Source organism: Elgaria multicarinata, chromosome 4, assembly GCF_023053635.1.
Source record: "Elgaria multicarinata webbii isolate HBS135686 ecotype San Diego chromosome 4, rElgMul1.1.pri, whole genome shotgun sequence".
Lineage (NCBI taxonomy): Eukaryota > Metazoa > Chordata > Lepidosauria > Squamata > Anguidae > Elgaria > Elgaria multicarinata.
This window is the reverse complement of record NC_086174.1, coordinates 80507507-80531982: the sequence shown is the minus strand read 5'-3', so window position 1 is coordinate 80531982 and position 24476 is coordinate 80507507. Positions and strand designations below refer to the sequence as shown.

General features: G+C 40.2%; 1 protein-coding gene across 2 annotated transcripts in view; it reads right to left on the bottom strand.

The window, feature by feature from the left end:
- Positions 1-259: 259 nt before the first annotated feature.
- The window catches only part of HBS1L (HBS1 like translational GTPase), a 51170-nt gene continuing 26953 nt past the window's right edge, over positions 260-24476 (bottom strand). The window contains exons 5-18 of one of the 2 annotated variants that reach the window (XM_063124643.1): positions 18227-18335; positions 13794-14053; positions 13493-13658; positions 12583-12700; positions 12038-12184; positions 10323-10397; positions 9377-9494; positions 9043-9111; positions 7836-7940; positions 5822-5912; positions 3546-3654; positions 2983-3083; positions 1763-1907; positions 260-893 (exon numbers count right to left, since the gene is read on the bottom strand). In XM_063124643.1, coding sequence (XP_062980713.1) covers positions 882-893; positions 1763-1907; positions 2983-3083; positions 3546-3654; positions 5822-5912; positions 7836-7940; positions 9043-9111; positions 9377-9494; positions 10323-10397; positions 12038-12184; positions 12583-12700; positions 13493-13658; positions 13794-14053; positions 18227-18335 — 1625 coding nt within the window. In that variant the 3' untranslated portion in view covers positions 260-881. Of the gene's footprint in view, positions 894-1762; positions 1908-2982; positions 3084-3545; positions 3655-5821; positions 5913-7835; positions 7941-9042; positions 9112-9376; positions 9495-10322; positions 10398-12037; positions 12185-12582; positions 12701-13492; positions 13659-13793; positions 14054-18226; positions 18339-24476 lie in introns of both variants that reach the window. The other variant, XM_063124645.1, reaches the window with a different exon arrangement.

The window sequence follows — 24476 nt, the reverse complement described above, 5'->3', positions numbered from 1 at the left end:
CTACTCCTGGAGTCTTATATTAAAGACAGATAAATGTATTACTCCCCTCATTCTTCCACGACACATATAATGGGAAGGCTTCTGCAATGTGGAAAGTACAATAGAAGTTTCTAAACCTTCAGACAAAGGTGTACACTGGCTGCGTGCACCCATGTCTTTCATACACTTTGAAAGAGGGGCATGTTTTTGATCCTTCATAACCAGCTTTACCCTCTTCATCAACATTATTTATAAAAGAAGACATGAATGGAAACCAATATTATGCTCAGATCACTACTTTATTATACGTCTACAATTTAAAAATAAAATTAGCCATTATTGGACAAACTGAATCTACACAAATAAGTTCTTTTAAATAAAATTGGGATGGGAAGAAATTAAATTTCTAGATGCAGCATTATATGATGTTTCTGAAATGGAAGGAACTAGGTTCTCTGAAAATGTATTTGTATAAAACCTGGAACATCTTAGCCCAATCGAAGTAATTTATGAAATAATGTGCAGCATGGAAGCAGCTCCTCAAAAAAATTGTAAACAAAGTTTAAGGCTGGAAGTAACATGATGAGTCACCACCCTTTAATACATCATTCGATCAATTTTTCATAAAGGTCCGTGAGAGCCACTGGCAGGGTGTCGTTTCAGCGGGGGGAATATGCTGGAACTTGTGCAAGGAGAAAGTGCAACGAGCTCTTCCTCGTTGGCGTATTGCTTTGCAGCAATGATGGCCTCAACATTTTTGCAGAACATCCAATATTTCATTCCCTCCTCTTAAAAATGGCATTGCCTTTGTTCCTTCAATTGATAATGACTGAATTCGTCAAATAAGCATATTTGGACATATGATTTCATCTGGTTGGATTACAGAAGTCCTGGCACAGCTGTCATTCTTTAATCTAAAAATTAAACAAAATGCATTATGTGAAAAGATCATACAGTAATTTTTTTACACCAAAATGTCAAAGTGCACCAGCCTACAGGCCCAGCACAGGTTTGAGGGTGCCCTGGGCAAAATGTCCCCCCTTTCTGTGAGACTACCAGATGGCGGGGCAAGCCGTGCTGGTGCATCCAGTCCCACTTTTTCCTTTTTTTAAAAAAAAAAATAGGCCTGGTACTGAGTGGAGATGTGCTTGTCTGGTCCCAAAAGGTTGCCTACTTCCGGACTGAATAGATCCTTGGTGTGATCCAACAGGCTCTTCTTATATCCTTGCATTAATTGGGAATCATGTAAGAGCAACACAGAACCATAGAATAGTAGAGTTGGAAGGGGCCTACAAGGCAATCGAGTCCAACCCCCTGCTCATTGCAGGAATCCACCCTAAAGCATCCCTGACAGATGGTTGTCCAGCTGCCTCTAGTGTGGGAGAGCCCACAACCTCCCTAGGTAACTGGTTCTATTGTCATACTGCTCTAACAATCAGGATTTTTTTCCTGATGTCCTGACAGAATCTGGCTTCCTGTAACTTGAGCCCATTATTCCGTGTCCAGCACTCTGGGAGGAAAAGATCCTGGCCCTCCTCTGTGTGACAGCCTTTTAAATATTTGAAGAATGCTGTCATGTCTCCCCTCAATCATGGTATAGCACACAAGGGCTGCTGCATCCTTCTACCCACATTAGCCTTCATTAATCAAAACCAGGCATTAAAATATCCTCACACTATGTAAATCAGAGCATGATTACCTATCCAAGTATTAGTAGTCTGAATGTATATTTCTTTAAAACACAACACTGCATAACTAGTATTTCTAAAAAGACATACACTACCTCGGCAACAACTCCTGCTGCTATGGTGGATCCACTGTAACGCAACATAAACCTTCCGAGTTCTTTAAAGTCTTTATAAAGTTCTAGAGCAACAGGCCTTTGTGTTTGCAGTTCTATTAAAGCATTCTGCCCTTTAGTCAGACACCTAAAAGGCAAAAAAAATCTCCTGTTAATACACAAGAGCAGTATTACTGTGAAAGGGAAGAGAGTGTGTGTGTGTGTGTGCGCGCGCGCATGAGAGAGACAGACAGACATCTGAAACTTACGATTTGGGGCTATTCACACAACCTGCTAGCCCACACTCAGTGGTTGAATGTGGGTTGTTTTGAACTGTGGGTTGCTTGTTCAACCATGGGTGAGCATGTTGTCTGAACGTAGCCAGGATGAGTTGTTAACCATGAAGTGTAGCTTATTTTCTTGGACAAGCCACCTTGAGAAACAATGGTTTGTTATTGAGTTGTTCAGGGTGGTTAACAAGCCATACTGCAGGGTTAACAAGCCACCCTGGCTGCATTCAGACAACATGCTAACCTACCCTGCAGAAAAGGTGCTGTGTTAACACACTAACACATGGTACAACCAACAGCCCACAGTTCAAAACAACCCACACTCAACCACAGAGTGTGAGTTAGCATGTTGAGTGAACAGCCTCTTAGTGTCCTCTCCAGCTCAAAATGTACAAAAAGTGTTGCTTTTCCTTTCTGAAAGAGTATGATGTTGAGAAATCTGGTTACATCAGTGTTGTTAGAATTCAATAGACTCGCCCAAAGCTATTTCTCATTTCCCATGTACTTCTCCCAAAGAGTTACTAAAAGCAATTCCAGTGATGATATCCTCTAAACTTATTTTTTGCACTTTCAAGGCAGAATCTGGTTGGCCAACTAACACTGTGTACCACATCACACGGAGTTTGAACAAGAGTGTGAACAAGAATGTGCCACAAGTTGAGAGAATGTGCAGCCTAGGCTGATACTTATAGAGCAAATCTTTCTCAAAGACGCAGAAAAGACAGCCCAGCTGTATGCTCAATACTTCAGCAACATAATAATGATACCTACGCTTGTTTTGGGATACTATAAGACTTAAATAAGAACAAATGTTTTAAACACTGATTATTCTCTCTCCTCAATTTCCACCTGGATTAATAGGATACAAATTCTCGATATATATTTTTCAGACTTATAAAAGTGAAATGAACAAATTGCTTCAGAAATACTTACTTAGGTTTTTTCTTTGTCACTTCACCTGTACTCTTATGAAGCACACTCAATAACCTTCGAATAGTAGCAGGCTCACTTACGGTTTGAAAATGTAAAAGCACCTGAAACAATAGTTGGTTTCAATTGACACTCTTAAAAACCACTTGTCAGCAGGTGACAAAACACAAGATTTCCTGAAACATTCCTACCAGCGATACATTTTGCAAAAGGCAAAGTGAGATCTTGCATGAACCCCATTATGACATTTCTTATGATTTAATTATGCAAGCTATCTGAGCCAGCATCTGTCTGTTTTCTCCCCTTCAAGTAGGGCTTTGGTCTACTACTTTAATCCATAACTGTGAATCTCCCAAGGATCACTGCAATAAATATAGCAACGTTCTCAAAAAACAGTGTAATCAAGATGGATGCTCTACTTTAGGACATGCTCAGATTAGCAGGAAGACATCATTGTACCCCACAGACAAAATTATTTTATTTTAAAACCTCAACATGACTACTAAAATATTATAAACCACACAAAGCATGGGAACTTCTGAAAACACTAACAGTGCCACACTCACAGGGAATCCTTTGGTGATAGGGATTTCAATATTGAAGATGAGGACCCGAGCTCTGAAGCGTGTGCAGGCTTTAATAGGTTCCTTGGGACAACAATATATACAGCCAACGCTGCAAGGAAGACAGTAAACGAACAAGCAAGGCTATGCAACCACAACGGCTTTGTACAGACTTTTTAATGTGATCATACTAAAAAAAAAAAGACAGGTTTAGATGGCATAGTCTCTTTCCCTTCCCAAAGTGGTCATTCAGCCTAGGACAGGCTGCTACCTTCCGGTGACTGATCTTGTATCCAGATTGTGCCAGGGAAAGAAAGATTCCCCTGCAGTTCTGCTTCTTCCCATACAAGATGGCAGCAGAAATGCTCCTGATTGGTACCCTGGAAGTAATGCTTCTAGTACCCCTTTTGGTGTTGCTGACTCATCAAGTGTGCAGGCACATCTCAGTAGGCAAGAGGGGATACTGCCCTGGAAATGCAGTGGGGCCAAGTTATGGAGGTGGCTATTGTATATATATGCAATTCAGCCAGCCACATATTGAGCCAAAAGCTATACAAAATGTCATACACAAAAAAAATCCATACGCGGTTCCTGCAGACTTCATGTTTGTTCAATGTTCTTTAAGTAATTCATGGTGGGACGTGCCAAGAAAAATGGTATCTGTTCACATTTTATAAAACTCCAATAGAAGTATTCTATCATGCAGTACTTTTCTGCATGCGAAGCTGAAACTCAAATGGGGCTGTTTTTTTTTGGGAGTGGGGAATCTAGGATTGTTTTTAATGAAAATGTTAGCTACCTTGGAAACTATTTAATGAGATAAAACTATTTTAATTGATAAAATTGTGTCAGTTCCCATGCGGAACATGAGGGAACAAACTCAACTTCATCCCCCCTTATTTCATATGAGAACCAAGCAGATGAGGGATTTCACTGCTCTATCCTGGCAAAACAGAACAGCTGTGGCCATTGGCTACATTTTACATAAAGTCCATGGGCCAATAAAATTAAAGGCACAATCCTATACATGTTTAGACATAAAAACATTATGCAACTCCCAGCATTCCCCAGCCAGCATGGCTAGCTGGGGAATGCTGGGAGTTGTAAGACTTTTTTTTCTGTCTAAACATGTATAGGATTGCACCTTAAACTGATCACGCATCTACTAAAGTTATAGGTGAATATATTCTTGCAATGTAAAGCTGGTATGGGAAAACACGGCAAACTTAGGGAACATGAAAATTGTGTACGGTGCAACCCAAATTAATCACACACACAGAGCACACAAATTAAGGAAGGGACATAGTCCCTTCCCTCTCACTTCGGTTGTTACATCTGCAGTTGGTTAAAAAGAAGGCTCAACACAGATTCCCCCCCAAAAATGGTTTGTAATCATGAGGCCGCCTAGTAAGCATATGCTTCCGTCCTAACCAGGGGAAGGAGTTACATATACAGCAATGGAAGCCATACTTCCTTCCCCTTTAAAGCTAAAACGTGTAAACAAGATCTGAAGTGGGTTACAAAACATGGTAATGATGGAAATTGGTTTGCATTGGTACACATGTAATGCAAAACCTCTGTTAAGACTTGGAAAAGAAGCAGAGGGTGGGAACCCAGTAGAGAGGAGGGTGCATTCGCAAGGCTGGATCATGATTTGCACAGTATTTTTCCTGGCCTTTGAGGAACAAACCTGAAAAGCTAGAGTTGAATTTTGGGCGGGGATGGGTTTCTTAATGTGTAGGACAGTTTTGGCTTCTGTGTAACGTTTCTAAGTATGTCAAGAAAAAGCAGGAACTAACTTTTCCAGAATTATCGTAGCCTCGCCTCATCTATGCTTTCTGCAAAACTTAAGCTTCCATTTCTTTGTTTCTGTTACTAACAATATTAAGAGTACAAATGATGCTAAAATAACTGTTGTTCAGCAGCAGCAAGAAAATGTTTAAAACACCAGTGTTGTATGCAATCTATATGTATATCTGCGCACTCTCTCTACTGCTGCCTAATAATTTAGAGAAATATTTTAAGAAATCATGAAGTATTGCTTATTCATTGTTTAACCAAACAACTGCCTGATTAGGATCGTGATCATTGCCAGTTGCAAATTGCCTTTTGCATGCAACCTTGGTGATTTGCAAGTTTATGGTTTTAAAAGTCCAGGTAGCCAACCTCCCACACCCTTCCTCCGCAACCGGTAAACCACTGATTATCAAGCACAACGGTTACAAAGCTTCATGTTAAATATAAACCGTTGCTTAGGTAAAACACTTTTCTGCACTCACTTGATTTTGATGATATCCATGCCAGTCAAAGTGAGACTAACGTGATCTCCTGCTGCAGCCCAATCCACCGGTTCATCATGTAGGGCGATTCCTAGAAATGAGTAAAACCAGAACTAAACAGTGAACTCTCTTGGTTTAACAGCTACAAACTGCTCTGTTTTTGCCAATTCTGCTGCATCAACCACTACTCATCAGTTTTCAGTATGAATGAGGTGATAGTAAAAGCTGTTGACTAAAACCTCAGAGAAAACGTTTTTTTTCCTTAAGGAACTACCATTATCTAGTCACTTTGCTTATTCATACAAGTTTTTGCAAGTCACGGCATTGAACGAAACGTATGTCACACTGCGCAGTTGTCACAATTTTGAAAGTATGACTGCGCAAGAATTTGAGAAGCCTCCAATTCCTTACTGTCCACAACCTGTTACATGTTTCGGTTGGACCTGCTTTCATTTTTCAATAAATGAATTTATGCTCGCTTTCGACATAACGGTGAAACAAATGCAGCATACTAAACTCTCTACTAGAAAACGTCTCAGCCATTTGTATGAATTACTGAAAAATCCTAAAGATGATATTTAGATAATTAAATCCACACGTCTAGGGATTTGAAGCATTCACATATGTGTTTTGGAAACAATAAATGATGACAAGGAGGCAATTTTAGGAAACAGTGTTCTACAAATACTGTCCTTAATCCAAAAGAACTAATTATGTTCCCAGAAAAAACAACCCTGTCAAGGTAAACAAAGTATTTTATTTGTGGTATTTTAAACGCAAGAGTATCAGCGTGATGAAAAAGCCTTTCCCATTAAAATAATATCAGTAATTCAGTTATCTACAATAAACAAATTTTCAGCTAGTCATGAGAATAAATGAAGAAAAAACATGGCATGTGATTCCAAGAAATCTCCAGCTAATTTTAATTGGAATTAAGCTTACTTAACTTGCTTTGCAATGTAACCATTCTAGAGGGCAGTAATAAAAGTAGCACTCAATTCCTGCTCTTGGGGGTTACCTGCTCACAGATTTTAAAGTGCAACTTCCTATAAAAATTGCTTACAGAAATCTCTATAGATTAATTTCTCTGTACATATCTATTTTATTTTCCTGTTATACTAAGTATTAATTCAGCAAAACTGCAATAGCTGTTACGTTGTGTTTCACGCCAATAACTGGGGCATTTCAACCTCAGCTTGCAACTCAGAAATAATCCCCAAGTGAGCTACTAACTTAAAAACATACACACACTCACAAAAATAAAATGAGAAAGATACCATAACTACATCCAATAAATAGAAGTAAAGAACATTAAACAGCAACAATTCAAATAGCAGCAAAGAAAGGGCATGATATTGGGGAAAAGCAAGAAGTTTGGCAAAACAAAAATGGATTTGCTACCCCAAAACTCAAAATAGAGGGAGCCAATCAAACCAAATTTGGCAGGGAATTACTCAATCAGGTGCCGTAACTAAAAAGACCTTGCCCCACATATCAGCCAGCTGCACGCAGAATACGGAACGAGGCTCTGATAGTAACCACAGAAAGTGGGCAGGTTCATGTGAAAGGAGGCAGTTCTTCAAATATCCTGACCGCAAACCATTTAGGGCTAAGGTAACAACCAATACTTTGAACTCTGCCTGGAAGCCAATTAGAAGCCAGTGCAGTTTGAATAAAATTGGAGTCACATGTTTCTACAAGGAAACACCAGAAACCATTCTGGCAGCCTCTGAAGTTTCCAAACACTTTCAAAGGCCACCCCACATAGAATGTGTTGCTGGAAATCCAATCCGGAAGTGACCGCAGCACAGTTAACCAAGAAAGAGACCGAGTAGGTGTGAAAGTACCACTGGACATAGGTGCCTATCAAACATCCGGAAGCAAAGCTTTTGTGAAGCAACATTTCACAATTCATCAAGAGCGATCACAATAGTTCATTTCACATTTATCAGATTCTAAAGCTGTTTACAGTCTAAACCCAAAATGAGAGTATATACCCATCTGTATACTGTACCTTTCACAGTGCAAGTTTCATTAGGAGGCATTGCCAGCAGTCGATCACCAACTTGGACATAGCCTGCTTCAATTTTACCAGTCACACAAAATCCTGATCCTTGATCTAAAACAAACAAGATGGTTTGAGAAATGAAAGAAAGATAAAGTAAAGCACACCTGTTTTGGAAGTCACACCAACAGGGACACAGATTTTCAGTAAGACAAAAATAGCTGCACAATTAATTAGTCTGATGTCATAATGAAAATTGAACACTTATTCCAGAAATCTTTCCCCTTTGTTCTTAGCCAGGAAATGATGAACTTGCTTTAAACCAATGTCCTCTTCTCCCCATCCTCCTCCTTCCTTCCTTCCTTTCTTTCTTTCTTTCTCTTTCTTCCCTGCCCGTCCCTACTGTGGTTGTAGGTTGTTCCATTCTGTATTATTTTATTAACAAAAATGTCTCACACTTGCAGCAATAAATAAAAAATACAACTAGGAAGAGTTCTCTTCACTCTACAAAATACCCCTATATGTACTTGAATAATTTACGCTCTCCTAAACCAGCTATAAGTTAAAGAAGTCAATCAGCTTTTATAACTTTTAAACAATTATTTCCGCCAACCCTTGAAAAATGTTATTGGTGATGTTAAAAAAGAGTGACCAATCCAGCATCAAGAGCTGTGCATGCGGTACTTTTTCTACAGTTCCCAATCCAGTCAGGGATTCACACGTGGAAGCAAGCTTTAAGCGTTGCATAGCCGCTGCTGGATTGGGATGCCTGGACGGAAATTACATTTAAGGATAGTTTTGCTCTTTTCCAGCCAAAGTGGAATTATCTGGGGGGAAAACCTCCTAGATATTTTTTTTAAAAAAAGCAGGTGCCTAGAATTCAGAACTATATGCTGTTTTGTTCTCATAAGAAACAATGAGTATATAGAAAGATTACAGGTACAAACCTTGCTGATATCCTTACTGAAATTAGCATAAACTGGAAACTGGCAGATATGGTGGTAGATATTTGAACATTACACCAGTGCAACATTACAAGCCATGCAGGGATTCTGCCACACTTGTAACTGCATTTCAGCCAATGCTGGGAATCAGGATATTAAATGAGTCAAATAATCAAGATTAACATTTTATAAATATTTTAAAATAAATATTTCACACACAAAACAGAAGTCTATTTTTTAAAAAGGAAAATGGAATAAACTTTGCTACTAACCTTTAAAAACATCAGCTACACATAACCTGAATGGTTTATCCACTGACCTTTGAGGTGGCTTGAAAGAATCTGTAAATAAAGCAATGTGTTCTGTTAATGGCTGTGTCCTTTACTCACTTGTAGCAAGCTGTGATTTATTTGTCTCCATTGCATTCCTCCAAATGTGTTATTGTTTGCAAATGAGACTTCCCAAACCTGGGGCCTTCCAGATGTTTTGAACTGTAACTCCCATCAGCACCAGCCAGCATGGCCAACCGACAGGGGCGGTGGAGCTGTGTCCCAAAACACTGGAGGGCACCAGACTGGGGAAGGCTGCTTAGGAATAGATACCTACCAATTTGTTCTAGCAAGCATTTCCCTTCATACCACTTGGTCAGCTCACTCGACTGACTTCTTGTGACAAGATTTTCACCGCCAAGGCCACTTGTAGGGATATAAGCTACATCCGACTCCTGGTTGAAAGAAGTAGTTGGTTTGCAATGAGAACATGGCAAGCCACTTTTAAGTATTATTTCTAAACTTTTGAAACTCAAGGTCAGAAGCATTGTTTTCTCAGGGAATATTAAAACTATCTAAACAGTCACCAAAGTCAACTGACAAGGGCTCTAGTTCAGGGCAGGCAGAACAAGAGGCAGCTTTGGAAAATTCTAGAAAGCAGGCTGTGTAGCAATCTGGTCCTTTCCCCCTTCACTGTTGTATACAGCATTTATCTCCCATATGGTATTCCCAATTCCCAATCAGAACTCAGAAAAAGCAGGGTTCAAAAAATCACTTGCTCACTTGTGGTTAGAGCCCCTCTGCCATCTGGGAAGCATTACTGTGCTTCCATCAAATGCCCTGCTTGTGTTACATTGGTTCTTCTTTCATCCCGTCTTACAGCTTTCAAATTCTTGGGGTCAGTAGACACTTAAAGCACCAGCCCTTTGTAGAGGTGGAATCATTTCCAAAATTCCTAGGTGCCAACATACTTTTTTAAGAGCCACAGTTGGCCAGTCACCCAAAATTTTACCACCGCCTCCTGTGGGGAATGCTCAAATAAAACTAATTAGTACTGTCACTAAGGCAGAACAATTTCATCACACATTTAGAATGGGGCACATGCAAAAGTTTTCTAGGCTAGGTGCATTTAACCATTTTTCCTATACACTGGAAGCAGTGGAGATGGTCAGTGCAAACTTACTCTGTTAACTCAAACACTTGAATGGTGTTCAATAAAACAGAGTTGCCTTACAACCAAAGTGGGTTGTTATTCTTGACAATGGTATATCGGTTTCATTTACCTTAAAGCCAGCTTGCTTAAGGAAATGACCAAGTTTACTGACGATTTCTTGAAATCTTTCCTGCTGCCAATTGACCTATAATAAAAGTAGAATAAATCTTTGAAGAAGTAAGAGTGGTGTCTGGACATTATCCTCAACATAAATGAAAATGATATCTTACAAAGAAAGTAGTAACATCAGCATTAAGAGATCTCCCACCCACTGCCCATCCCCTGCAAAAAAAGAAAGAAAAATGCCAAAACGGCAGGAGGAAGTGTGTTCAACTACAACCTGTAAGTTGTTCTTTGAAGTACCAATTCAACCAAAAGAAAAATACTTTGTTATGTGTACCGAGTATTGCCTTCAAAGAATTTTACCCAGTGAGAAATAACAAATTAATATTTTCTGGGGAGGGGGGGAGTCAGTATCCCAACCTGTGTCTTACTTAGAAGGAATGCAATAATATTTAAGTTTAAAAATGTAAGATTGCCACTGGTAGGAAAAGGCCAAAAAGAAAAAGAAGAAAAAAGAGCATGTTGTAGGGGTGAGATGTTCAGTGTGTATATGAGAACCCCAAATTTAAATATGGCACAGGCAGGCCATGCTTTCTTAATGTGACCTACCTCACAGAGGGGAAAACCTTCACATTTATTTAGAAGAAATGCAGGATATGACATGCTACAACTAAATTACAAGATTAAAGCTGCAATTCTATACATATTTACTCATGAACAAACCCTATTAGGTTTCTTGACACACGCACCCACTCCTGAGGATCAAGAAACCCTCCAGAACAGCATGGGAGGGCTGCAGCAGAAGGGGAAATTGTTGGAACTTGGGAGAGGAGGGGCAGATTCCCCTTGCATTTGTGGAAGTGCCTTGCCTACTGCTTGTGTAACTGGTCCTCTAGATGCCTTTGAAAACAGCTGGACTCATTTATAAGTAAAAATGCATGTGATCAAGCTGTGATTGTTTAAAATATTATATAATGCAAAATATAATATGTATTAAAGCTATCATGTTGGATATCTCTACTTTAACCTTCCCCAACCTGGTGCCCATCAGATGTTTTGGACTACAATTCCCATCAGCCCCAGCCAGCCAATGGTTAGGAATGCTGGGAACTGTAGACCAAAAAAATCTAGAGGGCACCAGGTTGGGGAAGGGTGCTCCACCTCAATGAAACCCTGTGGGACACAGGTGTTCACAGATACATTGCAACAGTGGAGTATCATTTAATCTGCATTTCTGGTCAATAAAATATTCCTACACTCACTAGGACAGAAAACGACAAAGCTTTCTTCAAGCTCCAGCAACACAGAGATGGATTTATGTACCTCGCAAATTGCTGAGACAATAATAAAATTTACTAACTTAGGGCACAATCCTATGCATGCTTAGACAGAAAAAAAAATCTGACAATTCCCAGCATTCCCCAGCCACCCATGCTGGCCGGCGAAGGTTGGGAATTGTAGGATTTTTTTTCCCTGTCCAAACATGCATAGGATTGTGCCTTAGTAAGAATTTCTGAAGGAAGACAGGACCTTAATTTTAAGAAGTAAGACTTTCTTCAGTTCTAGAACATGTTTTCAGGTCAAGATGGTAGTTCCTGGCAGGTCAATCTGAGTTTGTAATATTTGTAGACTGCCTCTCTGCAAGGTGCGTACATGCAGTGCATGTGTGTACATGTGTTTTTTATTGAAGAAAAGAAAATTTAACAGAATCACAGAAAATACCTGGTCCATTTTATTGACTGCAACTGCCAGCTGGGTTACTCCAAGAGATCGGACCAACAGACCATGTTCTCGTGTCTGTCCGCCAGTTTCAAATCCTGCCTCAAACTCCCCTCTGCTGGCATCCACCACTAATACAGCCACATCAGCCTAAGGAAGAAAAAACAGCTGTTCAACAGTCATTTGTTAACCAGGAATAACCCAAATCTTCAGCCACATCTGCAACAATTTCCCAAACCCTGTTCCTTTCTCCTCTGACCATAAAATGTAGGCATATTTGAGTCACTCCAAACAGAACACCACAACCCCAATCATGTGGAGGGAATGAGAAATTGTCAAATCAAAGTTCACTATCCTCCCCCAAATAGCAGAAAAGGTCTGAACAATATTCTCATCCCACTGACTGTCAAAACAAAAAAAAAACAACGAACTCCAGTGTAACAGGGTACAGAGGGGTGGTGGAAAGAATTTCCAGGGAGTGAAAGTGCTACAAAATTTCGTTCAATATCTTATTATTTGACTGATGCAACTGAGAAAAAAGTATTCACCTGTGCAGCTCCTGTGATCATATTTGGAATGAAGTCTTTATGGCCAGGAGCATCCATCAATGTAATAACTTTTGTCTTTGTCTCAAATTTGGTCATACCTACATCCATCGTCACTCCCCTAAAATTAAAACACAGGCATGCAATGCTTCATTTACAACATTTTCCAAAGTTTACCAAGCATACTCATTAGTGAACTAGTGCTCAAAATCATCCACAATTGTTTGGGAGGCAGTGGGGGAAAGAATTAAAAAGGAGATTTAGGGGTGGCGGAATGCAATATAAAACTGTTGTGACTGTACCTTCTTTCCTGATAAGGACATTTATACTATAGTGTGTGTGTGTGTGTGTGTATTTACATCTTGGTCACATGGTAAAAGCACTACCACATTGGTGCATTAAGCGATCCTGGGAAGATCTGACATGTGCCAAAATGGGACCACTGTAGTGGTGGGATGAGCTGTCATCCTGGCTGACATGTCACAGCATCTCCAATACTTGTCACCCACCAAAGCAGTACCACCTCATGGCTACTTCACAACCTGGAGATGCAATTTACTTCCAGTTCTGCAAGAATACAGGAGAATATACACACACACACACACAAACAGCAATGACAAAATCTGACATCAATAGATCCACAACAATGTATTTCAAACTGTTCCTGGAGCACTCAGAAGTTCCTCAGCAAGCAAGTCAATATAGAACAGATTTCCTATATGCTGAAAGTCTGAAAACCACTATCCTACAACAAATTATGTCCTGGATTCATAACAGCAGATAACAATCCTAAAAATCAGAGCATTTTATATCACTACCAGTTACAAACTTAATCACATCTATTCATGCTAACCGTAAACAAAAAAGTACTATACAATAAAATAATTCAAACAAAGAAGAAAATGCTGCTCACCTCTCTCTCTCTTCGCCTGTCTCATCTAAGACCCAGGCATAAGCAAATGATGCTTTTCCAGCTTTCTTGGATTCCTGCTCATATTTGTGCATAGTTCGTTTGTTCACATTTCCCAGAAGATACAGCAAATGACCCATTAGAGTACTTTTCCCTGCATCAACATGTCCTAGAATAAGAAATCTGTGTGGGATTATACTGATAGACACGTTAGAAGCCACATTCCACTTGTGACAAAGGTGAGGAATTTTATATATATATTTATTACATTTTCACTCTCTCTCTCTCTATATATATATATTACCTATTACCACAAGGTTAAGTAGGTGCTTTCCTCCTTGCCTCTTTTCCAACTCTGCTTTCACGTCTATTTGCTGTTTTGCTTTTCCAGACCTTTTCACTGGAGTTGGTGCCATTGTCGGTTCTTCTGATGCTTGAACAGCCTGGGATGGAAACGTCGGTTTAGGCAGAATGTCAGCTGCCCCTAAATTGGCATTGGCATCTCCAGCTGAAAGTCCTTTTTGTGGCATAAAGGTGTTATGTCCATTCTCTTCTACATTCACACTAGAGAAAGCAAAGACTGGATTGAAGAGAACAGAATTTCTGCGACATTGTAGAACAAATGAAATTCATTCTTACATAATCATTAAAACTTCAAAATAAAGGAAAAGTGACAGAACTACTGGATAGCCACAGGCAATGACCTGGCTTGCACCATCACTGCAGCAGTGAGTGATTATTGTGATTATAGTGTGATTATTGTGAACGGTGTTTTTTATTTCTCATTTGAAAGAGTCAGAGCGTGCACATACGCTGTAAGGAAAATCTAAAAAGAAATGTGGTGGGTGGACAAATGTGCTGAGGTACAGTGAAGGATAAACTAAAATAATAAAGTGGAACTGGTAGCAGGAATGCAACACATGCTAACCAAAGCTGAGGTCATATGTATGACAATGCCTTATGAGCTTTTTAAACATCTGTTTTGACAGAAGATGGCTGACTTAAATCTTGCATAGTCTATTACTACAGTTTTTTTCGCTTTCTTTTTTTAAAGTAGAGTCCCCATAGCCCATGTTTTAAATTTGTAAAGCAAGAGTAGGGATTCAGGATCTCAGCAGCTTTGGCACAGCTAATCTACGCAAAGCAATCAGCTACACACTCTTGCTTAAGAATGTACACTGAAATGTCTTGCTAGACGACTGTTAACCTAATCCAGCATTCTTTGTAAGGATTCACAACCAACAAACAAGAGCAGCCATGAGAAATTAGGTTCGGCAGTAGACCACGACCTAATTTCTGCTCACCCGTGTGCCACAGCATAAAATAAAAGGTCGAAACATAAAACGGTGTAGTGAGAGCCTATATTCAGATCCAATTCTACAGTTCCCTGTTCTAACTCTCCCTGGAATCTCTGTTAAGCAAAGCAACTGAACGCTCAGCAAAGCTGAAACACTCCCCAGCTGATTTCTGTATGTCTCCACTTCTAGCATCCATTTTGGGACTATTTATACTGTTAACGAGTGTAAATCACTGAAGGACTTTGCCACAGCTGGTGGCATATATAAAATTAAATAGGATTTCTGTTTTCTTTTGTAAATACTTTATATAGCTATAAATAATGTCTTTATTCTGTAGGCCTCAATTTTTGCAAGGGAAGAAAAAAAAAGATTGCACAAGATCACTATGGGAAAGGAGAACCAATTTCATTGAATCCTCTATGATAATCAAAATCATAAATAGAAAGTAGTATATATAAATGGGCTTCTAGTCAGCAACCAAAGCACAGTCATTGAGATTATTCTGTTTTAATACTTTATATAGCCTAACCGAACAAAAAACCACACACATTCGTGGGAACGATATTATACTGAACAGCACAGCTGGGCTGGCTCACAGTCTATCAACTTAAACTGCACTGGCTTTAAATCCAGTAAAATTTCATGATCTGCCTAATGCCTTTTGAGATGGAAGGATAATACATGTATTCATATGAGCTAATAGGAAACTAACTAGTCTCAAAGTTTACCTTTTTGTTTCATGTAACATTTGAATACACCAAGAAGGAAATGCTTAAGTGGGAAAATATATCATACTAGCTTGTAAACACTGTCAATTATTTCTTCTCCATCTACTCCCTGGATATCAAACACCAACCAAGGAAAGATGCTTGTTTGCCAACAGCTATTCAAAATCTCCACACACTGAGAAAAGGGAGAACATTTTGAACAAGTTTCAAAATACTGTATCAAGGGCAATGGGTCACATTAAATTACTATTTTAAATCACCTATCAGTAAAGATTATGTCTTTGTATTTTTTAAAACTTATATTACTATGGTTATTTTTTGGCTGAGAATGAACCAATAAAAATATAGCTGAGCTGGAAGACTTATGCAGTCCTAATCTCTCTCTTTTTCAAACTTGACATAACAAGATTTATTATTCCCTTATTGTAGGGGCTTGCAACTTATGGTCTCTGGGGAAAAATGGGTTACTGATTTTAATAGTAATACTAATACTAATATACCACCTGGTCTACCAGAAGGTAACCCATGTCTACCGGTCAAGGAAGCTCATAGTCTCGGCTTTATATTTGATTCCTCGCTCTCCTTTATTCCTCATATCGAGGCAGTAGCTAAATCCTGTCGTTTCTTCCTGTATAATATTGCCAGGATTCGACCATTTTTGTCTGTCTCTTCTGCCAAGACTCTCGTTCACGCACTGGTTATCTCTCGGTTGGACTACTGCAACCTTCTTCTCTCTGGCCTTCCTTCGTCTCACATCAGTCCGCTGGTCTCTGTCCACCACTCTGCCGCTAAGATCATCTTCTTGGCCCGCCGCTCTGACCATGTCACTCCACTTCTGAAATCTCTACATTGGCTTCCAATTCACTCCAGAATCCAATATAAACTTCTCCTGTTGACCGTCAAAGCTTTTCACGGTCTAGCTCCTGCCTATTATTATTATTATTATTATTATTATTATTATTATTATTATTATTTATATAGCACCATCAATGTACATGGTGCTGTACAGATAACACAGTAAATAGCAAGACCCTGCCGCATAGGCTTACAATCTAATAAAGTTGTAGTAAACAATAAAGAGGGAAGGAGAATGCAAACAGGCACAGGGAAGTGTAACCAGGCACCGGGTAGGGTGAAGCTAACAGTATAGAGTTAGAACATACTCAATATTTAAAAGCTATAGGGAAAAGAAAAGTTTTTAGCTGAGTTTTAAAAGCTGTGATTGAGTTTGTAGTTCTCAAGTGTTCTGGAAGAGCGTTCCAGGCGTAAGGGGCAGCAGATGAAAAAGGACGAAGCCGAGTAAGGGAAGTGGAGGTCGTTGGGCAGGCGAGAAACATGGCATCAGAGGAGCGGAGAGCACGAGCGGGGGAATAGTGTGAGATGAGAGAGGAGAGATAGGCAGGAGCTAGACCGTGAAGAGCTTTGAAGGTTCTCTCTCATCTCACACCATTCCCCCGCTCGTGCTCTCCGCTCCTCTGATGCCATGCTTCTCGCCTGCCCAACGACCTCCACTTCCCCTTACTCGGCTTCGTCCTTTTTCTTCTGCTGCCCCTTACGCCTGGAACGCTCTTCCAGAACACTTGAGAACTACCAACTCAATCACAGCTTTTAAAACTCAGCTAAAAACTTTTCTTTTCCCTATAGCTTTTAAATATTGAGTTTGTTCTGACTCTATACTGTTAGCTTCACCCTACCCAGTGCCTGTTTACACTTCCCTGTGCCTGTTTGCATTCTCTTTCCCTCCTTATTGTTTACTACAACTTTATTAGATTGTAAGCCTATGCGGCAGTGTCTTGCTATTTACTGTGTATAATCTGTACAGCACCATGTACATTGATGGTGCTATATAAATAAATAAATAATAATAATAATAATAATAATAATAATAATAATAATAATAATAATACCTGCTCTTCAACTTCACAGAAACAACTGTTTCAAAAAATAATAATGAGGAAGTCAGGAAAGAAGGGGCAAAACTGTAAACTATGAGAGGATGAGGTGGAGAGGCTGGCTTGGAACTCCCCACTTCCTCCTTAAAATGCCCTTCTCCTAAATATTTAATTCCTAACTGGTCTTGTGGAGAAAATGGCATCTGACCCATCATGGCCCACTTTAGTCTGTGGAATGGGAGCACTAAACTTCCTGTAATATTAGATGAATACTTTTCTAGGTTCCATCTCTGGTATGCACTTTTTGGTAATGTAACTCGACGCATAGGACAGTAATGTAACTTGACCCTATTTTGCATGTAGGGCAGGTGAAGCATAGCTGATCCCCTGACTCACGTGGAGTGAGCACAGAGAGAACTCACACTGGTAGTATGGCAGACACAGGCCTACGGATGGATGCAAAAGCTCTTTTCTCTCTCCCCTTTGAATAATTACCCTTCAATTAACTTATCTTGCAATAAATCAGTTTGCAAAGTTTTATTTTTAAAGTAACCTCTAGAAAATTTAGCACTCTCTGAAGCTACTAGATGTTCTCTCTATGCTACTCAGAGTGAAAGGATTTTTAAACTTACAAACGCAGGATGCCTTCTTCTGAAAGTATTTATGAGTCAAACAAGGAGCCATGCTGTTTGGTTTTGCAGCATATTTAAGAAAAAATCTCTGCAAAAATAGACCAAAAGGAAAATCTTGCTACAGGTGCACTGTTCTAGAGGAAGAGTGATGCAAGTGTAGTGTACCTTGAGAGGGATGAAGGCTTACCATGGAACTTCAAAACCAGTAGTTTGTTTCTTTCCAGATACAGCCATTTTTGTAATTTTTGGCACAACGTCGGATTCAATTCTGGTTGTCTGGGAATCTCTCACTTTTCCTGGTGGGAGGGGAAAAAAGCATAGAAATAGAGCAAGCAGGCTGAATTCCTATTGTAGGCAACTGCATTATTTATTTATTTATTTATTACATTTCTATACCGCCCAATAGCCGGAGCTCTCTGGGCGGTTCACAAAAATTAAAAACATTCAAAGTATAGAACAACAGTATAAAACCGTAGTATAAAATACAATATAAAAGCTCAACCAGATAAAAACAGCAGCAATGCAAAATTACAAATTTAAAACACCAAGTTAAAATTTATTTATAGACTGTTAAAATTCTTAATGGATGATTTTCATCCTTTAAAAAACACTAGTTCCTAAAAGTAATGGCTCATATAACTATAGATGTAATAGCCTTATGAAAAGCTATTTCAGCAGCAATGTAGACTATACCTTTGTCTGGACTTGTTTTGTAAAGATCTTAAATCATCCTGAGCTTTTAGAACAGGAAAAAATGGAAACCTAAATTTAACAAATAAAAATAACGATGCACTTATTATTCGAAAGTATGCACTTTCTATATCAAGATGTGCCCCAAACTTGCAGAATCTCACATCCAGCATGAAATTTGGCACTCTAGTAATGAGGGGAAATCCAGCATCATGCAAGGAGAATTCTGATTGTATAACAGGATGTCCCCCTCCTCTCCTCTTCCTGCAGCCCCTAAGCATCCACTCCAAATCTGCTCTGGAGGGCCCCTCATCCCTCCAGAGATTTTGAGAGCAGAGGGGAGGGGGTGATGGAATCACACTTTCTCCATTCTGGTAGAATCCATTCTGTTGGCAGAAGAGGTTAATTGGATACCACCCAAAGTTTTGATTTAAAAAAAAAGACTGAAATCCCAAACTTCAAGTAGTTGTGGTTTTCATTTTTAACCTTACATTCTAATTACATTTTACCAATCTCCTTCCCTACCCGACCTCCAAATGATCTCCCAGGTAAATGCACTGCCTTTGTTTCTTCTTTCATTTGTTATTTTCCAGAGCATATATACTACTATAGTTGTCTGATTGGCTCCATTTTGCATCTCTCTATATGCATGCCAAGAAATTAAGGCCACCTTTCCAGACATTGATTTCTTTTTGCAAGCTTCTGGGCCTGTGAATTTCTGCTATGGTGTCCCAAGTGTTTATCCATTCTGATAATGTTGGGATTTCTGCATTTTCTTAACACTGTACTATATTTTGAGTGCAAACAAAAAGCCCTTAGGGCCATCCAGAAAACACATGGGAACCATTTGGCCAACTCTCTCCAACCAGATGTAGACAGGGAAGTGATGCGAGTCATTTGAATGGATTTGGGTGAGACTTCAATTCTCAAGTTCAGCTCATGACAATTACTTTCTGAATCTTACCCCTACTGTCAAATTACCTCCAACATTCATGCTGTTCCAACCTTCAGATTTCTCCAATCCTTTAAAAAAAATCTTCAAAACAAGTGTATATTTGGCTAATTTGCATACTTTATTCCAATCATAGCAGTTGTGTTCAATGGTGCCATTCAACTGATGGAAGACATTCTGTCGATGGAACTAGGAGGTGATTCCCATCCCTTGCACCCTCTCAATGACTGGATTCAGACAAAACCCATGCTGCTGTTGCCCAGCAGGACTCTATAGGCATAGGAAATCATCCTGTCCAGAGAAGCACTTGGAGAGCTGCCAATCATACCATCCCTGGGTGGGGTGCTATGATCGGCGGCTCCCCACGCACTTCTTGGGATGGGCACATGCGGTCCCTGGATGGGGCACCAATTGCAGCACCCATGTGTCCCCAGGGTTGTGCACGTCCCTTGCCCCCACACCTGCCATTGAGGGAAAGTGCTGGTGACTGGGGATGCTAGGTACTCCCTGCGGCTTGAGGGCGGCAGAAGCTCCTAGCATCCCCCGTCACCAGCACTTTGCCAGAGGAGCCAGCAGGACCATAGCAACTCTGCCCCGCTCCTTATTGCTATGGCCCTGCCGAAAGGAGGTGGGGTGGAGCACCCTGACAGATGAGATCGCTCCACCACTTGTTGCTGCTGCAATGGCTAAGGTGCATCTTTCTTTGCGCCCGTCGCCGTAGCAAGAAGGAGGTGTGCTCTGCCCCTCCCCGCAGAATGGCAACACCACGATATGGTAAGCGGGAACCAGCACCACCATTCGGTGGGGAGGGGGGAGAAATGAACAGTCAAGGTTCTGTGTATACCATGGATGACAGCATGTCACATTCAACACGACACACTAATACTCAACTGTGGAGTGGACTATGCCCACAGGCTTGACTACTGTGTCGTCTGAACGCAACTGGGTTCGGACAACATAATTAACAGTGAATTAAAATGTCATTGATGAGTTAAGTACTCAACAGTTGGTTGTGTCATCTGTTGGGGCTTTTTCACACCACAGTTGGTTATTCAACTTAAATAAACAACGCAAATAACACTGTGCAGAGTTGATTATTTGAACCATTGTTTATCATGATGTTATGGGCATGGTACATTCCAAGACTACAAGAGGTTTACCAGGTTAACAGAACACACTGAACAAGATGCATCAGTCACTGAATAGCAGGCGGGAGCCTCCCATTACACCCACCTACACTACTTATGAGATTCTCCTGCCTGATTAACTGAGGTTGTGTGAGACTGGATGTGGACTCACGCAAAGTTACACTAGCTACTCAGAGACATTCTGCTCCCTGCAAGTTGTTTTTGAATTATTTCCCAAGTAAGAACAATGAGTTATTTAGAAAAAGGTTATTTCCTAAACAGAAATTACAGAAGGGGGTTTCCAAGTAAAAGCCCTGTTGCTTTCAACTACTACTACTTTATAAAGCTTAAGAGCCTGTTCACACACTACCATTTCTTGTCAAAACGAGCTGTCCAGTGCCCCTAAGTAGGCATTTACATTTACTGTACTGTAAAGAACCAGGCAGTCACAGTTTCAGGCTGGCAGCAATTTCCTTTATTGCAAAAGCCACAATAACCAACCAAGAGCCACCTGTGTCACACAGTATGTTTATCATGCAAGCACACACTCACACGGGCAAAAAAAAAAGTTTGTGTGAATTTAGAAGTATTTTAAAGCAATTTAGCAGGGATTTCATTCCAGCAAAACACAATAATTTAGCATAGATACCAAGAAAATTGTTCTAGCTTTCCCTAAGGTAATCTGAAGAGGAAAGTCCAGCTAGTCCCGACTCGGTGGAGCATGCCCAGAGAAATGCACAGTCTTCCATAAATATTCAGGTGTGCTAACCTCCAAAATCATCCAATAAATGTATGAACTAGAAGTAGAATGGTGCTTAACACATGTGGAAAATGGACTGACAACATACTCAAATGTTTTCTGGAATAGGTGTTCTAACAGATCTGTCCAAATCTAACACACATAGCATGCATTTGCCTTATGCCACTTGCACAGAGATCAAAGTATAATGCCGCCAGCTTACAACCAATATAGCAAACCATAACTGTGCAAAATCTGACCTTGCTGCCTGTAGCTGGAACTAAGGGTTGCCTTATGCTTTCTTTTCAAAGTACGTGACTTTTATTGCTCCTTCATTGTACAATTGTAGTACTACTCAAGTTATCACAAAACTCTGCGTAATGTGTAAAATGTGCGAGGGCAATATCTAGTGGAGTGCAACTGCTAACTATGTTACGCAAACAAACTACTCTACTTTGAGTTGGTGGCTATACCCCCTTTAAATAGTGCCCCAAATAAAGATTTATCGAGAAAGGAGGAAAACAAAACCTTCCCCAAGCTCCTGACTAACATGAAGATTCAGGGGAAAGGAAACATGCAGTTACAAAAGCATAGAAAGGAGCAGATGACACCAGGCAAGCATCCCAAGAGGAATGAGAATCAAAGCCGTGCAAAACGTAACTAGAGTAGCTGGCAGTGCACACATGGTTTAATATGTTCAGTTCAATTCCATCTCCTACAATGACTGGGTTTGCACAACATGAGAACCCATCGTGGGTGAGAAGCAAACCTGGACCACTTCCGGTAGAGTGGTTTGTTCATGGGCAAACAAGCCACCCAACAACCTATGGCTCATTCTAGGGGTTATTCAACCCATGATAAGTTAGCGTGTCATCCAAACCCAGCACCGACAGATGTCAAAGATAGGCATCATTAGCGCAAATGGGTGTGAAAAAGGGGGTGGCTTGTAGATCTACCTGAAAAAAAAAAAAAAGCTGGAAGTTCATGCAAGTGGGGATTCAGACAAAGCAAGCCTATCTATTTTTAACCGTCAACCCCGCCCCCACAAAATATGAGGCCATTGCACACATTTCTAGGGTCGAAACTTTTTTTTTTTTTAATGTCTGGTCCCATTTTGTGCAAATGTTGGCTCAATATTTTTTTTTTAAAAAAAAAAGCTGGGAACTGCAACCAGGATCAATGTTCCTAAAGGGAAGGGACTGGATAACAGACTAGTGCCGGCTGGAGTACCAAGAGGGAAGGAGGGGTAGGAACAACCCACAGTGAGCCCAATCGTCTGTCAGGTTCACAGTGGATTGTTCCAACAACAACCTCCACTGCATGGCATCTTTACCAGGGTGGGTTGCCATGTCGTGTGACTTTTTTGTTCGTTATCCTTCCACAGAAGATCGCCGTTCATTTTATTCTCACATTCTGCAATAACCACAACTGCATTTGTGGCATTTTCTTATTCAACGTATCTTGCTAAATGACTCCAAAGTATGTTTCAATGACAATCAGGGAAAACGTTATGTGATGATATTCAGAGTTTCCTAACCATAAATAGGCATGCAAAAAGCAGTGTCAGCACTAAATGTGGGATAGCCCTAACAACATTTCTCCACTAACCAACTTAAACTGAAAGTGTATTTAGTCCAATGTAACGTTCGACACAATTAATAGAATTTCTGTTGAGGCTCTGGTTCGTTATGAGTATGTAAAACTGAAAGTACGACATGTAACGAACAGGTACTTTTACTACAATTTAGTCATGTTTCCAGAAATGAAATAGTAAAACATCAAACTTGACATACCAGAGGATGGTGCTATTAACCGGTCAAATTACCAATGTGCTAAATCAACAATGTATATATTTTACACAAACACAACTTAATTATAAGCCACTGTAGCACCCACAGTGTGAAAATCACTACCCTAAATTAATATGTCTGCAACTACTTGCCAGACAGACTCTTATAAATAGGAATGGATTACATCAAAAGAAATAATGAAGATAGGGCTGTTCCATTCTGAGAGAAAGCATTCCTCCATTCTTTAAAACAAAATGTGAATGATAGTTTTGATTTGAACGAATACTGGAAATAAAAATAAGTTGCATAAAATGTTGTGTATGGTGCTGGACCTGTTCACATATTATGTTAACCCATAGTGGCTTATAAACTACACTTATTTTGCAAATAGCCTACTGTGCCCCAACAGACAATCAGACAAATAAGCTACATAGCACAGTTTATTTCCCCCCTCCCCTCCTCGCCCTGTAGTCCTCCCACCCAGCTGGGCAGGTATCCCAGCTTCCTTTGCCGATTTTCAAGGTTTTGCCAGGTCTCCTTTCTCCTATGGGCAACAAAAAAGGAGGCGGGGCACTAACTCCTTGAAAGTTTGCAGAAATGGAATGAAATTTAAATGTACAGGTTCCCCTTATGGGGAGCCAACACATGCACTACTAGGTAAATGTGATACTTTGCATTTTCACAGGAAAGTGAGGATTTATCCAAAACATGAAACTGTTTGGGTACCAGCAGAGAAGGGGGGATTTATTTGGAGTCAGAGACACAACTGAATGTGACAGAAAAACAAGCTTGCTCAGAGATCACTCAAGTGAAGCAAAGTGGTGGCAGCAGCTTTGGCCGCACTCACCAAGTATCTCTATAGCGGATCTCCATAACCCATGTTGGCATGACAAATGACATGTTAGCCCACCCTAGGTAAATAACCCTTACTACAGACCATGGGTTCCCAGGGTGGCTTATTTGGGGGAAATAAGCCACCATGGGTGGGGGAAGGGTTTGCAGATGACATGCTAAGCCAACTGTGGTTTATTTAAGCCATCATGGGTTAACGTGCTGTCTGAACCCAGTCATAGTGTAACTACACATACAAAACGCACAAGAGCCCTATGAAGGAGTTGCTTGCATAATCCATCAACGCG